This window comes from Somniosus microcephalus, chromosome 31, assembly GCF_052327205.1.
Source record: "Somniosus microcephalus isolate GS21.2 chromosome 31, FLI_Smic_1.0, whole genome shotgun sequence".
Classification (NCBI taxonomy): Eukaryota; Metazoa; Chordata; class Chondrichthyes; order Squaliformes; family Somniosidae; genus Somniosus; species Somniosus microcephalus.
Window position 1 is genome coordinate 21,094,630 of NC_141017.1, and position 19,942 is coordinate 21,114,571.

At 46.8% G+C, this 19,942-nt stretch overlaps 1 protein-coding gene across 1 annotated transcript in view; it reads left to right on the top strand.

The window, feature by feature from the left end:
• LOC147097616 (adhesion G protein-coupled receptor E3-like) overlaps positions 1 to 16,085 on the top strand; it is a 76,881-nt gene extending 60,796 nt beyond the window's left edge. The window contains exons 13-16 of the mRNA XM_085971587.1: positions 1,090 to 1,181; positions 4,041 to 4,209; positions 4,353 to 4,445; positions 9,287 to 16,085. Coding sequence (XP_085827713.1) covers positions 1,090 to 1,181; positions 4,041 to 4,209; positions 4,353 to 4,445; positions 9,287 to 9,316 — 384 coding nt within the window. The 3' untranslated portion in view covers positions 9,317 to 16,085. The remainder of the gene's footprint in view (positions 1 to 1,089; positions 1,182 to 4,040; positions 4,210 to 4,352; positions 4,446 to 9,286) is intronic.
• Positions 16,086 to 19,942: the final 3,857 nt, after the last annotated feature.

Genomic DNA, 19,942 nt, shown 5'->3' on the forward strand with positions numbered 1-19,942 from the left:
GAAACATAGAAACATAGAAGATAGGAGCAGGAGTAGGCCATTTGGCCCCTCGAGCCTGCTCCGCCATTCAATGAGATCATGGCTGATCATCCAAATTCAGTACCCGGTCCCTGCCGTCTCCCCATATCCCTTGGTCCCTTTAGCCTTAAGAAATATATCTAACTCCTTCTTGAATATATTTAATGAACTGGCCTCCACCGCCCTCTGTGGTAGAGAATTCCACAGGTTCACCACTCTCTGGGTGAACAAATTCCTCCTCATCTCAGTCCTAAATGGCTTACCCTTTATCCTTAGACTGTGACCCCTGGTTCTGGACTCCCCGGCTATCGGAAACATCCTTCCTGCATCTAGTCTGTCCAGGCCTGACAGAATTTTATAGGTTTCGATGAGATCCCCTCTCAATCTTCTAAACTCCAGTGAGTATAAGCCCAATCGACACAATCTCTCCTCATACGTCATTCTTGCCATCCCAGGTATCAGCCTGGTGAATCTTCACTGCACTCCTTCCATGGCAAGAACATTCTTCCTCAGATAAGGCAACCAAAACTGCACACAATACTCAAGGTGCGGTCTCACCAAAGCCTTGTACAATTGCAGCAAGACATCCTTGCTCCTGTACTCAAACCCTCTCGCTACGAAGGCCAACATACCATTTGCCTCCTTAACCGCCTGCTGCACCTGCATGCTTACCGTCAGCACATCATTTATTTTACATCATTTGTTTCGCCAAGAAGTCTCTTGCCCTCAAAGCCGGTCGGTACATTAAATTTGGTCACTTCAGGTTCAGTCGAGTTTACCGTGAACGGTGTATTCTTGCACCCTTGAGCTTTTTAATAACTTTACTCTGAAGCCATTAGCACGTGTGCAGATGGACCTCACTCCTTGTGACGAAAAGCTTGCCCACGTCAAGTAAAAGCTGAAGCGCTTGCTGTGTCCAACGGTAAACCAGGTCCGAACCCTAGGAGTGCATCCTTCTCAGATCTTTCCCTTGCCAACTGCAGATCCCAATCTAGCGCAAAGAGTACAATACTTGCGGCTGTGGCTAAATACTGTTCTTTATTCTGATTAAAATTGCTGGCAAATTGACAGGTCAACACAGTCCTCCTGATTTCCATACTCTGGATACTGCGGAAGCAGCTCTCCGGCCTTAACTCTGAAGTGTCGAAGATTAAAGACAAAAGGTCAGTTAGAAAAATAGTCTCATAACGTTTATTATAACGGAGTTTCTCCTGCATTTTATTTTCTCCAGCAATTTCTTCCCCTCCCCGTAGGCGCTGGCACCTAGCTGGGGATGGCTCAGTTGGTGCCATTTGCCATATGGTACTTTTTTTTTATTCGTTCCTGGGATGTGGGCATCGCTGGCAAGGCCAGCATTTATTGCCCATCCCTAACTGCCCCTCAAGAAGGTGGTGGTGAGCCGCCTTCTTGAACAGCTGCAGTCCGTGTGGTGAAGGTGCTCTCACAGTGCTGTTAGGGAGGGAGTTCCAGGATTTTGACCCAGCGACGATGAAGGATCGGCGATATATTTCCAAGTCAGGATGGTGTGGGACTTGGAGGGGAACTTGGAGGTGGTGGTGTTCCCATGCGCCTGCTGCCCTTGCCCTTCTAGGCGGAAGAGGTCTCGGGTTTGGGAGGTGCTGTTGAAGAAGCCTTGGTGAGTTGCTGCAGTGTATCTTGTAGATGGTACACACTGCAGCCACGGTACGCCGGTGGTGGAGGGAGTGAATGTTTAAGGTGGTGGATGGGGTGCCAATCAAGCGGGCTGCTTTGTCCTGGATGGTGTCGAGCTTCTTGAGTGTTGTTGGAGCTGCACTCATCCAGGCAAGTGGAGAGTATTCCATCACACTCCTTACTTGTGACTTTACCCCAATATAGGCTTGGACAGTCGTCATCAGCATAATGTTCAATCAATATCCAGGTCAACTAATAAGCCAGGGTCAAAATTCTGGAACTCCCTCCTTAACAGTACTGTGGGAGTACCTTCAGCACACGGACTGCAGTGGTTCAAGAAGGCGGCTCACCACCACCTTTTCAAGGGCAATTAGGGATGGGCAATAAATGCTGAGCCTTGCCAGTGACGCCCACATCCCGAGAATGATTTTTGTTTCTAAACTGCCCGAGCATTAATTATGTCCGAACTCAACGTCCGTGTCTACGCACTTTTCACCAGAAGAACACAAGTTTCTCGGGTTGACTCTCTTGGAGAAACATCTAACCCTCTGAAAAGTTTTTTTATTCTTCTCTGAATTCGGGCGACGCTGGCAAGGCCGGCATTTACTGCCCTTCTCTAGTTGCCCCGTTAAGGCGGAAGGTCTTCTCCTTGAATTGCTGCATTCCACGTGGTGATGGTGCTTCCGATTCTCTTCTTGTTATTGAACTTTGTAGCAATCGCGGCCTGTTAGAAGGCAGTAAGAGTCAACCGCATAGTGTGATACTGGAGTCACGTGTGTGTGTAGTATCAGTCGTGGTAGAACTCTCATCGCCGCTGAGTCAGAAGGGTTGTGGGTTCAAATCCCACCCCAGAGACTTGAGCACCAAATCTTGGTTGACGCTCCCCAGTGTAGTACTGAGGGAATGCCACACTGTCGGAGGTGCTGTCATCTGGATGAGCGACCCACACAGGCCCACTTGAACATGCCATTAGTTACTCCCCAATGTTTAACTCCAGGCAGCCCATTTTTCAGGTGCAAAATGGCCAGCCTTGAGGTGAATTTCTCCCCCTTCATCTCTCGACCTATTCATATATGTACTTCAAGTCACAAATGGTAAACAACATACAATTCCAAATTAGACTCTTCGGGCTGGATTTTTTCAATGGGAAGCTTTTGGAGGCGGGACTGCTGCTTGCCAGCTTTTAATCCCGCCTCCATCAGTTTCTGGCCAACCAGTGGGATTTCCCCCTGATTGACCTTGTTCAGCCCACCCAGAGGGCTCAACAGGCCAATTAGGGGGAAGTCAGTGACAGAGCACATCAACGTCTGACGTACCATCTGTCAAGAACTTTTGAAAGAAGAAATGTCATCGTTTGACAGCTCTGTGAAGCTGTCAAACACTGACATTCTGTGTAGTTTGATGAGACCTTGTGTTCAGGACTCATCAAACCTTTCTACTTTGTAGAAATCACCTGGCTGTTGGTTTGGAGGATCCAACAGCCAGTCTGTGATATCTACAATGGAGATGTCGGGACTCCGGCTCCACAGCGGCTGAAGGCAATCGGCAGAAACAAAGGTAAGTGAATCTTTTCTAACACTTTACACTCACCTTACATATTTACCACTCCACACTTGCACCCATCACTCACCTCTACATCGCACTTTCAGGCCCCTCTGACCCCCGCAGACCTCCTACTCGGCTCCTACACCCTGGCGGGGTTCTCCGAGGTCAGGAAGCCCACACATCGCAATGAAAAATGGGGATAATCCTATTTTCTGCCTGTTAACTACCTGTTAACAGGCAGTCAATAGGCTTTAGTCCATTTCCCGCTTCGAGGAGACGGAACCCGGGGCGGGACGGCTTCCCGCCTTCTGGCAAGCGGGCACGGAGGCGGGCACGGAGGCGGTTTTGTCACCCACCCCCAAATTCTGCAACATCACCGGCGGTCCCGCCTCCTCGGGGCTGAGAAAATCCAGCCCTTAACTTGTAGACATTTATAAAAAAACTGATTGTTGAGGAACTTGGGTGAAGGCCAGTGTCCATTGTGCAGGGCACCAATAGGGTTGGACAGAGCAGTAATAGAGCATGAGATAGGCCAACAAGTTGTGACTAGGGACGTGTGTATGCAGAGCCTGTGGATTGGAGGAAAGATGGAAGAGTTCCATATTGTTAAATAATTTTCTCTGAACTAATTTCCTGGTGAGATCTTAGCCCAATGGTGAAATGATCTGTAGTTCGCGAAGGGTTGCCACTTGGACAAAGATCAGTAAGAAGAATGACTCAAAGGAGAGGAGAGATTTGGTAGGAAAAGAAGGTGCAGACAAGTCGGGAATGAAGAATTACCGCCTTGAAATAGTAGTTACACAAAAATATTTTTTTTTGTACAGGATGCTGGCGTTTAAAGCCATGGCGCAGGTGTTTGTCCTGGGCTGTACCTGGATTTTTGGCTTGTTCCACTTTGGGGAAGAAACCATTGTCATGGCCTATTTATTCACCATCTTCAACAGTTTCCAGGGCACCTTCATCTTCATCATCCTCTGTGTGTTAAATTCCAAGGTAATGATATTGTAAAGTCCTCGTTTCTGTTCTAAACCTACACGGTGAGGTGTGGGAATTATTTTTTAGCTGAAATTAAAAGACAGTTACCTTGGATTTTTAATTTTCCCCTTTTTTTTCCCTACCATTGGTCCTGTGCAAAGGTGAGGAAAGAGTACCGCAAATGCTTTGGCAGAATAAAGAAGCCAGGTTTATGGACTGAATCAGCAAGCACGAGCACGCCGGCATCGATATTGGTGAGTTTAGATTAATTGGAACTGATCCCCGCCCCACCCGAGGAGCACTTTCTCGCCCCTGAGTCAGAAGGTTGTGGGTTCACGTCCCACTCCAGAGACTCGAGCACAATATCGCGGCTGACACTCCCAGTGCCAGTACTGAGGGAGTGCTGCACTGTCTGAGGTGCCGTCTATTGGATGAGGCATTACGGCTCAGATGGACATCAAAGATCCCACGGCACTATTTCAAAGAAGAGCAGGGGAGTTCTCCCTGATAGCCTGGTCAATATTTATCCCTCAACCAACATCACGGAAAAAAAAGTAAATGATCTGGTCATTATCTCATTGCTGTTTGTGGGAGCTTGCTGTGCTCAAATTGGCTACCGTGTTTCCTACATTACAACAGTGACTACACTTCAAAAGCGCTTCATTGGCTGTAAAGCGCTTTGGGACGTCCTAAGGTCATGAAAGGCGCCATATAAATGCAAATCTTTCCATCTTGTTGCTTCCGTGTTAATGTAGGAGCTGGAACAGAGTTCCTCAGTATATATTCATAAAATCAGACTTTGGCTCAGTCGGTAATGCTCAGAAAGTTGTGGTTGCATTCCTGCTGTAGGACTTGACCGCATATTCCAGGACTGATGCTCTGGTGTAGAGAGATTGAGTAGGTTGGGCTGATACTCTCTGGAGTTTAGAAGAATGAGAGGTGATCTCATTGAAACATACAAGATTCCGAGGGGGATTGACAGGGTAGATGCTGAGAGGTTGTTTCCCCTGGCTGGAGAGTCTAGAACTAGGGGGGCACAGTCTCGGGATAAGGGGTCGGCCATTTCAAACTGAGACGAGGAGGGATTTCTTCACTCAGAGGGTTGTAAATCTTTGGAATTCTCTACCCCAAAGGATGCCGAATCATTGAGTATATTCAAGGCTGAGATCGATAGATTTTTGGACTCTGGGGGAATCAAGGGATATGGAGATCGGGCGGGAAAGTGGAGTTGAGATTGAAGATCGGCCATGATCTTATTGAATGGCGGAGCAGGCTCGTGGGGATGTATGCCCTACTCCTGCTCCTAATCCCTATGTTCTTATGTTCTTCTGTACTCAGGGAACACTGTATTATCAGTCAGAGATGAAACCCTACAGATGAGATGTTAAATCAAGGAGAAGCTATTTCTTCTGGTGGTGGACTGAAGAACAAGGATACAACACCTTAAAATTAGAGCTCGGCCATTTAGGAGCGAAATAAGGAAGCACTTTTTCACACAAAGGATAGTAGAAATTTGGAGCTCTCAAGACTGTGATAGGTAGAGCTTTGTTAGGTAAGGAAATCAAGAGACATGGAGCAGAGGCAGGTAAATAGAGTTGAGGTGCAGATTGGTCAAGATGTAATCGAATGGCGGAGCAGACTCGAGGGGTTGAATGGCATACACCTGTTCCGAATGTTTCATGGACCTACCTGCCTGTTCCAGATGTTCAGGTGGACATTACAGGACCCCCGTGATATTGAAGGAACGTTCGGAGTTGCTATGCGTAGCATTTTTCCCTCAAGAGACACTTTAATTCGTCCTTCATGTCACTGATGTTTTGTGGGGCATTCATGTACATACAGAATAACTGCCACGTTTGCAGCTTAACAACAAATGACTGCGCTTAGAAAAAGCAGATTGTTTTACGCAATGGACCTTTGGATGTTTTTGAGCAATGGGATAAAGTGCTTTATAAATGCAAGTTATTCCTTAATGTCAATAAGTTTTGAAATGTAGATTGAGTTTAAGCAGGTGGGTTCCATTGTGTGAGAAGTGTCTGTACAGCGACGACAATATGAAAGCAACGTTTGACTTGATGCGAACTTGACTTTAATCAAGGCGGAGAGGCAAGAAGCATTGATTATGTTGATATAGAAAGTCTTGCATTTATATAGCGCCTTTTATGACCACCAGACATCTCAAAGCGCTTAACAGCCAATGAAGTACGTTTTGGAGTGCAGTCACTGTTGTAGTGTGGGAAACGCAGCAGCCAATTTGCGCACAGCAATCTCCCACAAACAGCAATGTGATAATGACCCAGATCATCTGCTTTTGTTATGCTGATTGAGGGATAAATATTGGCCCAGGACACTGGGGATAACTCCCCTGCTCTTCTTCGAATCTTTTATGTCCACCTGAGAGAGCAGACGGGGCCTCGGTTTAACGTCTCCTCCGACAGTGCAGCACTCCCTCAGCACTGCACTGGATTGTCAGCCTGGATTTTTGTGCTCAAGTCCCTGGGGTGGGACTTGAACCCACAACCTTCTGACTCAGAGACGACTGAGCCACAGCTGACACTTATATAAAGTATAACTAATCGGACTGGTTATCGTGGCACGGCTGTGAATCAGTTCTCATTACACAGTGCCACAAATTGTAGTATGATTCAGCAGTGAAGATGCCTGAATCGAACCCTACGGAGCTTTTTCTTGGTTTTATAGTTCCTGCCTCGTTGAGGGCCAACTCTTTCTTTCGGCGTTGAGCGCCTGTCTCTCGGCACGCTGGGCCCCACTGTGTAACATGGAGACTCGGCGAGCAAGCACATCTTCACGGGTCTCCACTCCCCTTACTTCCACGCAGTGCAGCACTGAGCTGACGGCAGGGTGTGGAAGAACTTGCATTTTACACCATCGTGCACATCCTCAGGACATCTCAAAGCACTCTACAGCCAATGAATTACTTTTAAAGGGCACTTCTTGTTGCATTGTAGGCAAATGCAGCATCCAGTTGGCACACAGCAAGATCCCGCAACAACGACTCGCATTTATAGCGCGCCTTCGACGCAGTAAAACATCCCAAGGCGCTCCAGACACAATTTGACACCCAAGCCCCATAAGGAGTTTTTAGGACAGGTGACCAAAAGCTTGGCCCAAGAGAATCATAGAATCATAGAATATTACAGCACGGAAGGAGGCCATTTCGGCCCATCATGTCCGCGCCGGCCAACCAAGAACTATCGAGGGAAAAATTCGGTATCGCCCATTTTGGGGTGCTAATATCGGCGGGGCACAAAGTTTAGCGCCCGGCGCTAATTATCACCTCCGACTGCAAAATTCGCCTCTATCGCCCCTGGAGGTGATTTGAGCGCTAAATCAGGCGCTACACACCTCTCTTAAGGTGCAAACATCAGGGAGCGAGGCGCTACCTCAGAACGCTACCGAAGCTCAGGCGATGCCCGTTACCATGGAAGCCAGACAGACTGGCGCCACCCAGTTCTTAAAGGGGAGGGGCCATCTTGCTGGCCAGCCACTCCCCGCTCATTGCAGCCTTGAATCTCGGCCTGGAGAGACCTCAAAAGCAATTGTGTTGGAAGCACTAATGGATAGGCCCAGGGAAAGAGCTCGGCGCTTAGGAACCTCAAAAGTTGTGCTGAGGGCCAAAACTCCTTAGGACATCGTTAAAACCAAAAATTTTGCCGACAAGAAAAGGCAGGAGCTGCCCGCCTTTAAATAGCGCTCCCCCAGCCCCTTCCCGACTTGAAAACGTTCCCCTCTACCTGTCGTTCCTAGCGGCAGGCGCTAAGGCAGGGGGCGCGACTCAGTATCCGGTCCAGGGCGCTACCGGGGCGTTGCACGCTACATGATCCGAGGGCGCAGGAGATCGTGGCGGTAGTGTTTGGCGTCGCCGCCAAATGACTGGTCAATTTCGCGAGCGGCGCTAAAGTTGCCGCGCTTGGGCGCTAAGCTCCTTGCGCCCCGTTAGCGCCCCCCAGAGGCGCTAACGGGAGGCGCTAACCAACCGAATATTTCCCCCATCAAGCCTAGTCCCACTTTCCAGCTCTTGGTCCGTGGCCCTGTAGGTTACGGCATTTCAAGTGCATATCAAAGCACTTTTTAAATGTGGTGAGGATTTCTGCCTCTACCACCCTTTCAGGCAGTGAGTTTCAGACCCCCACCGCCCTCTGGGTGAAGAAACTTCCCCTCAAATCCCCTCTACACCTCTGACCAATTACTTTAAATATATGCCCCCTGGTTTTAAGGAGCGTCTTAAAGGAGGAGAGAGAGGCGGAGAGGTTTAGGGAGGGAGTTCCAGTGTGAACAGCAATGAGATAAACGACCGGTTAATCTCTTTTTTGGCGGTGTTGGTTGACTGATGAATGTTGGCCAGGACACGAAAAGGAACCCGGCCTCTTTGAACAGTGCCATGGGATCTCCTGCAACCACCTGAGAAGGCAGAGGCGCCTCGGTTAAATCTCAAATAGCTCTGGTCTGCCAGCCCTAAGTCCTTCTAAATAGGTACTGGTCTCAAACCAGATACAGTATATACCAAGTAAGCAAGGCAATTGGGTTTAATAAGATAGAGATAAAATAATTAAGATTAATAAGATAGAACTACCACGACAAGTGCTGGAGCAAACTCAATGGGCCGAGTGGCCTACTTCTGCTGCCATGTAATCCACGTGAATCCTCACTTAAAGTTTATTTTTCTCTTCAAAGCTTTATTGCACTTCCCTGCTCCAGGTACGTGAGCGTTGCCATAATGATAGAGTTGCGTATCCTAGGATCTTATAGAAGGAGGCCATTCGGCCCTTCGTGCCTGTGCCGGCTCTTTGAACGAGCTCTCCAATTAGTCCCACTCCCCTGCTCTTTCCCCCAGAGCCCTGCAAAATTTTCCCCTTCAAGTAATTATCCAATTCCCTTTTGAAAGTTACTATTGAATCTGCTTCCACCGCCCTTTCAGGTGGTGCATTCCAGATCACAACAACTCGCTGCGTAACAACGTTTGTCCTCATCTCCCCACCCCCGATACTTTTGCCAATTATCTTAAAACTGTGTTTAATTAATTAACTCATCTGAAATTGTTAATGAATAAAAATATTACTCTTTTGTCTCCAAGGGAGAGACGAGCGCGATGGAACTCAAATGAGTCATTGTGGAGCGTCGTAGGGCAGGATTCTGCAGATAACCACACATTACCAAGAAGGAAGAAGTGGTCATTGTGGGGATATTTCTGTGCCAATCTAAAATAGCAGACGACACTTTTACGAATGATGCTGGAAGATCTGTGTCAAAACCCACGACAGTGTGGCTTGGGAACGGGGTGTTGTGGATTACAGCAGTGTTAACAGCAATGCCTGGTTGTGCAGTGAGATAGGGAACATTGGAACAGGAGTGGGCCATTCAGCCCCTCGAGCCTGTTCTGCCATTCAATAACTGATCTGTACCTTAACTCCATCCACCTGCCTTGTCTCCAAACCCTGTTATACCCTTGGCTAGAAAAATCTATCGCTCTTAGATTTAAAATGATTAATTGAGCTCGCATCTGCTGCTTTTTGTGGGAGAAGGTTCCACACTTCTACCACCCTTTGAGCGAAGAAGTGTTTCCTAATTTCTCTCCTGAATGGCCTGGCTCTGATTTTTAAGTTTACGTCCCCTTGTCCTCGATTCCCCCACCAACAGAAGAAGTCTCTCTCTATCTACTCTATCAATTCTTTTCAAAATCCTAAAAACCTCAAACAAATCACCTCTTAACCTTCTATAGTCTAGGGAATACAAGCCTAGAGTGTAATCTCTCCTCATAATCTAACCCAGAACCCTGGGTACATTCTGGTGAATCTGCGCTGCACTCCTTCGAAGGCCAATATATCCTTTCTAAGGTGTGATGTCCAGAACTGTACACAGCGCTCCAGATGTGGTCTAACCAGGGCTTTGTACAGCTGAAGCGACACTTCCACCCCTTTATATTCTAGCCCTCTAGTTATAAAGGCTAACACTCCATTAACCTTTTTAAGTATCTTTGTGCTGACTACTACATTTTAGTGATCAGTGTACATGGGCAGGGGAAGAATGTTACTGACCTATAAATTGCATCGGGTTCTTCGGACGCTGCATGGACACATAAGGCCCCCAAAATGGCGGGCAGGAAGCGAGCGCAATCACTACTTCCGATCTCCCTTCCTCCCAGCACACCCCACCAACCCCCCACCCAATCCGGAAACCCCGGCTCCATTACATTGAGGTCCAAGACCCAATATCAGGAGCGTCTCGGACCTCACCGTTCTGATGCAGGATATTTTGCCATGTGCCACTGCACCCCACCCCCCCCCCGCCCCCACCCACCCCCTCCCGCATGCCCTAATTTCTGGGCCAGTGGTCCTTGCATTAGGGGATCTGCACCCTTCTTTAATACACTTCTGCCAGCAGCACCTCCAACCCCTGAGCATCAAAGTGAGCAATGCTGCCCATATTTGTCTGCTCTATTCTTATGAACAATTAGTCATCCTTACTGTCACCACCACAACTTCCCCTTTTCTGGTGAGCTACCGCTGGGTAAGAGCTTCTCCTTCCCCGGATTTTGCTCCCTTGCCAAGTGTGCTGTAGCCAAAACTCTTCAGGCAAGCTTTTCTTTTGTATACCTTAATGATAAAAGAAAGACTTGCCCTTATATAGCTCCTTTCATGACCTCAGGACACCCTGAATGCACTTTACAGCCAATCAAGTACTTTTGAGGTGTAATCATTGCTGTAATGTGGGAAACACGGCAGCCAATTTGCACACAGCAAGCTCCCACAAACCTGATGACCTGGTAATCTGTTGGTTGACGGTTAAATATTGGTCCAGAACTCCCGCTGCTCTTCTTCAAATTGTGGCTTGGGATCTTTTACATCCACCTGAGAGGGCAGACGGGGCCTTGGTTTCACGTCTCATTTGAAAGACGGCACCTCTAACACTGCAGCGCTGCCTCAACACTGCACCCGGGGTGTCAGCCATGGATTACCTGCTCAAATCTCTGGAGTGGGACTGTGAACCCACAACCTTCTGACTCAAGAAGGTGAGTGCCGTAAGAAAACTACTCGGCACTTGGTCTGAGTATTAAACAAGGCTTTAATCAACTGTTTTTCAACATGGAGATCGAGTTGTGTCCTTCACTAGTTCCTGTTAAAGAATGTCCTGCACAAGCTGGGCCCATGCCCGAGTATTTATACTCTCCCTGGACAGCGCCACCAGCAGGTCGCCCAGTATTATTACATAAGTCATTTTCACACGAATGACAAGATTCATATCAGTGAGTGTGCTACCCACTGAGCCACAGCTGACACCCTTGAGGGCGTGACTCATCTCCTGGGCTATTTGTGCAGGTATGGACTGGGACAGAGTGACCTCATTTTTACCAGGATCAGAAAATCAAGACTAAATGTGTCTTCGTGTTACAACAACAACTTGCATGTATTTATATAACGCCTTTAATGTAGTAAAACGTCCCATAGATGCTCCAGAGGAGCGGTAACAAACACAATTTGGCACTGAATCACATAAGGAGATATTAGAGCAGGTGACCAAAAGCTTGGTCAAAGAGGTAGGTTTTAAGGAGCATCTCAACAAAGGAGAGAGAGGCGGAGAGGTTTACGGAGGGAATTCCAGAGTTTAGGGCCTAGGCAGCTGAAGGCACGGCCGCCAATGGCGGGGTGAAGGAAATCGGGGATGCACAAGAGGCCAGAACTGGAGAAGTGCAGGGATCTCGGAGGGTTGCAGGACTGGAGGAGGTTAGAGATAGGGAGGGGCAAGGCTAATAGAATACAGTAACCTATTCCATGCTCCGTACATACACAATTTGCACACTAATCTTTGCTGGTGGTCATCTAGCTCAGGGATGTGATCAGTTTCCAGGAACCTATCAGAGCTTTGGCTTTTATGGTAAATGTACAGTTTTAATGCGTGAATAACATCACCTTGACTCCTGCGTTCATTTATTATATTTTAATTCATGCTCGAGATATGAGCATCGCTAGCAAGTCCAGCATTTATTGCCCATCCCTAATTGCCCTTGAGATGGTAGTGGTGAGCTGCCTCCTTGAACCGTTGCAGTCCGTGTGGTGAAGGTACTCCCACAGTGCTATTAGGGAGGGGGGGGTTCAAGATTTTGACCCAGCGACGATGAAGGGACGGCGATATACTTCTAAGTCAGGATGGTGTGTGACTTGGAGGGGAACTTGGAGGTGGTGGTGTTGCCATGCGCCTGCTGCCCTTGTCCTTCTAGGTGGTAGAGGTCGCGGGTTTGGGAGGTGCTGCCGAAGAAGCCTTGGCGAGTTGCTACAGTGCATCTTAAGATGGTAGACACTGCAGGCGCAACAACAACAACAAGTTGTGTTTATATAGCTCCTTTAACGTAGTAAAACATCCCAAGGCGCTGCACAGGAGTATTTTAAGACAAAAATTTGACACCGAGCCACATAAGGAAAGGTGACCAAAAGCTTGGTCAAAGAGGTAGGTTTTAAGGAGCGTCTTAAAGGAGGAAAGAGAGGTAGCGAGGCAGAGAGGTTTAGGCAAGTATTTCCAGAGCTTAGGGCCTAGACAGCTGAAGGCACGGCCACCAATGGTTGAGCGATTATAATCAGGGATGCTAAAGAGGGCAGAATTAGAGGAGTGCAGATATTTCGGGGGTTTGAGGGGCTGGAGGAGATTACAGAGATAGGGAGGGGCGAGGCCATGGAGGGATTTGAAAACATTTCAGGGTCAAATATGACACCAAGGTTGCGAGCAGTGTGGTTCAGCCTCAGACAGATGTTAGGGAGAGGGATGTCGGACAAGCAGTCTGACAATTCAGAGATCGTGGAGGGGTAAAGGGTTGTTTTTTTTGAGGAGGGTGTGATGAAGGCAGATTTGAGGGAGAGGGGGACAGTACCCGAGGAGAGAGAACCGCTAACAATGTCAGCTAACATGGGAGCCAGAAAAGGAAGTTGGGTGGTCAGCGGTTTGGTGGGAATAGGGTTGAGGGAGCAGGAAGCGGGTCTCATGGACAAGATGAGCGAGGCGAGGTCATGAGGGGAGTTCGGAGAGAAACTGGAGAAAGATGTGAGTTCAGGGCTAGGGCACGGTGCGCTGGAGGTGGAGGGAATGAATGTTTAAGATAGTTGGTGGGCACCTAATCCCTGCTTCTACTTTGCAGAGTTTTTCCCACAATAAGACTCCAATCTCAGTACACCCAGGTTATACTGAGATACATAAGATGCTTTTATCGTTAACGGCAGCGCTTAATGGCACTGAAGCCAAGTCTGCAGCAGACCTGAACTTGTAACAATACTTCAAAGCAGAAGTGTAAATTTGTACCTAAGACTGTGTTGAATAAAGCTTCGTATTGCTACAGTAATGTTTCTGACAGTTCTCTGTCATACAACTAAGAGAGAAAGAGGAAGAATTAAGAGCAGGAGTAAGCCATATGGCCCTTCAAGCATGAGACTGGATGGAGGAGAGAAGTAAATGCTGTTGATCTGCCTCTGAGAGACTCTGTCCGAAATCAGAATTACCCCCAATAACTCCGAACCATTCTCCGCAATTGCTAAACTTCTGAACTTGGATTAAACTTACCCTTGAAGCTTTCGGCTTCAGCACCTGATTGCCAATGTGTTGCCTTTCCTTATCCTTTATGTTCAAAAGTGGATGAAAGCCTGTACCTGACAACCCCTGTTAAATGCCTCATATCATGGTCCTCTCAGCACAGTTAGTGTGAGGTGTTCATTGATTACTGAGACAAGCTTATTCATTGCTTATAGAATCATAGAAATTCACAGCACAGAAGGAGGCCATTCGGCCCATCGTGTCTGTGCCGGCCGAAAAAGAGCTATCCACCCTAATCCCACTTTCCAGTCCTTAGTCCATAGCCTTGTAGGTTACAGCACTTCAAGCGCATATCCATATATAGGATTAAATACATAGGATATATGGCACAGAAACAGGCCATTCGGCCCAACCAGTCCATGCCGGTGTTTATGCTCCACTCGAGCCTCCTCCCGTCTTTCCTCATTTAGCATAACCCTCTATTCTCTTCTCCCTCATATGCTTGTCCAGCCTCCCCTTAAATGCATCCATACTATTCGCCTCAACCACTCCCTGTGGTAGCGAGTTCCACATTCCCACCACTCACTGGGTAAAGTAGTTTCTGCTGAATTCCCTATTGGACTTCTTGGTGACTATCTTATATTGACCCAGGTACTTTTTAAATACGATGAGGGTTTCTGCCTCTACCACCCTTTCAGGCAGTGAGTTCCAGACCCCCACCACTCTCTGGGTGAAAAAAGTTCTCCTCAGCTCCCCTCTAATCCTTCCACCAATTACTTTAGATCTATGCCCCCTGGTTAATGACCTCTATCAGGAAACAACTTCAAAGCCCAACTCGTTAGCATTCGAGCCACTTTCTGTCTCGGTACATTTTTTTCAAACTTGGGTGACTACACTTTTCTTTGAAACACAACCCTTAAATGTAACTTCCCCACCACCGACCCCCCTCCCCCGCCCAACCCTCCCCTTAACCTTCCTGTGGTAAAATGATCAAAACTTCTGAAACACGACAGCAATGTACTGTAAATGGAACATTCGAAACAGATTGTGATACAAAATGAAGGACTTGCATTTATATGGTGTCTTTCCCAACCTCAGGATGTCCCAAAGCACTTTACAGCCAATGAAGTACCTTTGAAGTGCAGTCACTGTTGTAATGTGGGAAATGCAGCAGCCAATTTGCACACAGCAAGCTCCCACAAACAGCAATGTGATAATGGCCAGATAATCTGTTGTTAGTGATGTTGAGTGAGGGATAAATATTGGCCAGGATACCGGGGAGAACTCCCCTGCTCTCCTTCCAAATAGTGTAGGGTTTCGCAAGAATTTCCAAAATCTCTACAGCCCCGAAGATTATATTTTTGATCAAAGAAAACCTGGGTAGAATATACCTTTAAAAATCCAGGGCATCAAAATGGCCGTCAGACCTCGTGGTGGAAGAAAAGGGGGCAGCCTGTGTGTATGTGAAAAAGGAAAATCAAAGATGGCTGACAAAGGATTTTTTTAAAAACCCAGCCTCTGAAGTAATGAGGTATTCAAACTGCCAATCAAAGAACTCTGTTTACACGAACAAAGCTACAATGTTGACTCAAGAGATTAAGTACTTGAGAATGTCACTCAATTGCGGTTGGGCGTGACCGCAGGACAATTGGATGTTTACACTAACATCCAAGGGCTGTTTACTCAGCACTTAAGGAAACAGACATGTTTTTTCAAACTGGGACAGCTTTATTCAAACCAGTCAATGAATGGGGATACATTCAAAAACCCATCACAATGAATGGGGACAGATCAATTCCCTTTTGTATAGCCCAGATACATCCAGATTTGGGCGCGAAGATTTCGGCTCCCAAATGGGGTATAAAGACAGCTTCTCAGGAAGCCATTCTCTCTCTCTCTGCTGCCTCACCTCCGTGCTCTGCCTGCAAGGAAGAACAACTCGACAGCCCACCCAAGGAGTGGAATACCAGCAGTTACTTTTAAATACTGGGGTATCTCTACTTCGGGGCAGTGAAGAATCTAAGAACACAAGGGCACGGAGCAGGCGTTCTCTGGTGAGCATAGATTTTCTGGCCCATCACAAGGCAACTTAGATAGGTATTAGGGGTGGGAATTAAGGGGAATTTTGTTAAAATTGTAATTTTAGTCAATTTTCCCTCGTTGTGTCCGTTTTCTCCTCCCCTACCAAGTAAAAGTGCTGTATTTAAGTAAAAGAGTGTTGTAGTAAGCAAAAGAGTGCAGTAGTAGACAAAAGTGTACTGTGTTAAGTAAAAGTGCTGTATTTAGCATAGGTGTGCTGTATTGATTATTTTCAATTTATTTCTTTTATTTCAATAAATACTGGTCTGTTTTGCACCCAACCACGAGTCTGGTTTTGTCTACATCGCTGCTGAATAAGTCCGGCGGTCAGAACCAGGAAAGGGGAGCGATTCGAAACTGCACGGGGTTCTGGAGCAGCTCAGATACTTCTGACTGGCCAGAGAATATAACCCACCCAGTTTATAACTCCATTAATTCCTACAAAATGGCGACCACGGCAGGACCATCGGCAATGGTATGCGATGTAGCAGACGGTGGTTTGGGTCTGGAGAGAGCTGCAGTTATTGGGTTTCTTTTTATCCCACTGGTCTGTTTGTAGTTAGGTGCTCGCAGGCTTGGGGAAGTTACCCACAGGCTTCGGGAATCTAGAGCAGAGAGTTGGGATAGGGAAAGGGAGGTTGAAGAATACCAGGCCAAGATAGAGCACCTGGTGGACCAGTTTAGTGAGGGCAAAAGCCGCACGAGGCACGAGTCAGAGTACCTGAAGTGCCTAGTTGCAGAGGCCAAGAGCAATGAGATGAGCGTGCGGGAGGAGAACGCCCGCCTTATACAAGAAATAAAAGAGCAGGAGGAAATGGTTAGGGAGGTAAAGGCAGCATATAAGCTGGCTTGCGAGCAAGGGTTTGAGGAAGCAGACCATGGTCCCTGTAAGGCAGAGATAGAAAGCTTGAAAGCAGGTAAGTGATTGGTTTAAAAATAATATTAATAAATTTAATTAATTACATAGAATGGGAGAGCAGGTGATGTGTTGCTGCTGCATTATGTGGGAGCTGGTGGACACCATTGATGCTCACGGTGATCACATTTGCAGTAAGTGTTGGCTGCTCGAGGAATTCCGGCTCCGTGTTGATGAGCTGGAGTCCGAGCTTCAAACACTGAGATACATCAGGCAGGGGGAGAGTTAACTGGACTCTGTGTTTCAGGAGGTAGTCACACCCATTAGATTAATTAATTCAGATGTAGTCCGTGGCCAGGGACAGGATGGTGTGAGTAGATGTGAGGCAGGTACAGGGATCCAGGAGGTAGTGTTGGAGGAGCCGTAGCCCTTGCTCTTGTCCAACAGGTTTGAGGCTTTTACTCCCTGTGAGGATGGGAACGGGGACTGTGGGGAGGATGAGCAACCTGGCCACAGCACCGTGGAGCGGGGGGCCATTCAAGTGGGGGGAGTTAAAAGAAATGTTGTAGTGGTAGGGGATAGTATCATTAGGGGGATAGATAGGGTTCTTTGCAGCCAAGAGCGAGAGTCCCGGAGGCTGTGTTGCCTGCCCGGTGCCAGGGTTAATGACATCTCTTCTGTGCTGGAGAGAAACTTGGAGTGGGAGGGGGAGGATCCAGTTGTCATGGTCCATGTTGGTACCAACGACATAGATAGGACAAAGAAAGAGGTTCTGCTGAGGGAGTTTGAGTAGCTAGGGGCCAAATTAAAAAGCAGAACCACAAGGGTAATAATCTCTGGATTACTACCTGAGCCACATGCAAATTTGGCTAGGGTAAATAAAATTAGAGAGTTAAATGCGTGGCTCAAAGACTGGTGTGGGAGAAATGGGTTTTGCTTCTTGGGACACTGGCATCAGTATTGGGACAGGAGAGAGCTGTTCCATTGGGACAGACTTCACTTGGCCAGTGCTGGGACTAGAATCCTGGCGAATCGAATAACTAGGGCTGTAGAGAGGGCTTTAAACTAATTAGTCAGGGGGAGGTTTTAAGAGAGCGAAAAATAAAAATGACAGCGGAGAAGGCAATAGAGCAAGGTAGCAGTGGGGGAATTAAAAACCAGAGCGTGTCAGGAAGGGACAGAATGTATAATTATAAAGGTAAAGTAGTAAAAGGGGTAAAAGCAGGAATAAATTGTCAGAAAACATATTTGAAAGTTCTTTATCTGAATGCACGCAGCATTCGTAACAAAATAGACGAGTTGATGGTACAAATAACTAAACATGGGTATGATCTGGTGGCCATTACGGAAACATGGCTGCAAGATGATCATGACTGGGAACTAAACATACAAGGGTATTTGACAATTAGGAAGGACAGACAGGAAGGAAGGGGAGGTGGGGTTGCTATGTTAATCAAGGATGGAATCACTGCAATAGTCAGAAATGATATTGGGTCAAAGGATCAGGATAGTGAAACAGTTTGGGTGGAGATAAGGAATAATAAGGGGAAAAAGTCACTCGTGGGTGTAGTCTATAGGCCTCCTAACAGTTGCAACTCTGTTGGTCGGAGTATAAATCAGGAAATAGTTGGGGCTTGTAATAAGGGAACAGCTATAATCATGGGGGATTTTAACTTTCATATTGACTGGAATAATCAAATTGGGCATGGCAGCCTTGAGGAAGAGGTCATAGAGTGTATTAGGGATGGGTTCCTTGAGCAGTATGTAACTGAACCAACCAGGGGGCAGGCAATCTTAGATCTGGTCCTGTGTAATGAGACAGGATTAATAAAAATTGTCCTAGTAAAGGATCCCCTTGGAATGAGTGACCATAATATGGTTGAATTCCAAATTCAGTTTGAGGGTGAGAGAGTTGGATCTCAAACCAGCGTACTGAGCTTAAATAAAGGAGACTATGAAGGTATGAGAGTAGAATTGACTAAAGTGGACTGGGAAAACAGATTAAAGTGTAAGTCGGTACAAGAGCAGTGGTCTACATTCAAGGAGATATTTCACATCTTTCAAGATAAATATATTCCACTGAGGAAAAAGGGGAGTAAAAGAAAACACAGCCATCCGTGGCTTAGTAAAGTAATAAAGGATAGTATCTGACTGAAAACAAGGGCATATAAAGTAGCCAAATCTAGTGGGAGGATAGAAGATAGGGAAGTATTTAAAAGCCAGCAAACAATAACTAAAAGATTAATTAAGAAAGGGAAGATAGATTATGAAAGTAAACTAGCAAAAAATATAAAAACAGACAGCAAGAGTTTCTACAGCTATATAAAAAGAAAAAGGGTGGCTAAGTGAACGTTGGTCCCTTAGAGGATGAGACCGGGAAACTAGTGGTGGGGAACATGGAGATGGCAAAGACGCTGAACAAATATTTTGTATCAGTCTTTACAGTAGAGGACACTAAAAATATCCCAACACTGGACAAACAGGGGGCAATGGGGGGGGGGGGAGGAGCTAAACATGAGTAAAATCACTAAGGAGATAGTACTCGGTAAAATAATGGGACTTAAGGCGGATAAATCCCCCGGACCTGATGGCCTACATTTTAGGGTCTTGAGAGAAGTGGCGGTAGGGATTGTGGATGCATTGGTGATTATTTTCCAAAACTCCCTGGACTCGGGAAAGGTCCTGACAGATTGGAAAACTGCTAATGTAACACCCTTATTTAAGAAGGGAAGTAAACAAAAAGCTGGAAACTATAGACCAGTTAGCCTAACATCTGTGGTTGGCAAAATGTTGGAGTCCATTATTAAGGAAACAGTAACAGAGCATTTGGATAAACATAATTTAATAGGACAGAGTCAGCACAGTTTTATGAAGGGTAAGTCATGTTTGACAAATTTGCTCGAATTCTTTGAGGACGTAACATACAGGGTGGATAAAGGGGAACCAGTGGATGTAGTGTATTTGGACTTCCAAAAGGCATTTGACAAGGTTTCACACAAAAGATTACTGATCAAGATAAAAAATCACAGGATTGGGGGTAATATACTGGCATGGGTGGAAGATTGGCTATCTAACAGAAAACAAAGAGTTGGGATAAATGGTTCGTTCTCGGGCTGGCAATCAGTGACTAGTGGTGTTCCGCAGGGGTCAGTGCTGGGACCCCAACTCTTTACAATCTATATTAACGATTTGGAGGAAGGGACCGAGTGCAACATATCCAAGTTTACCGACGATACAAAGATGGGAGGGAAAGCAGTGAGTGAGGAGGACATAAAAAACCTG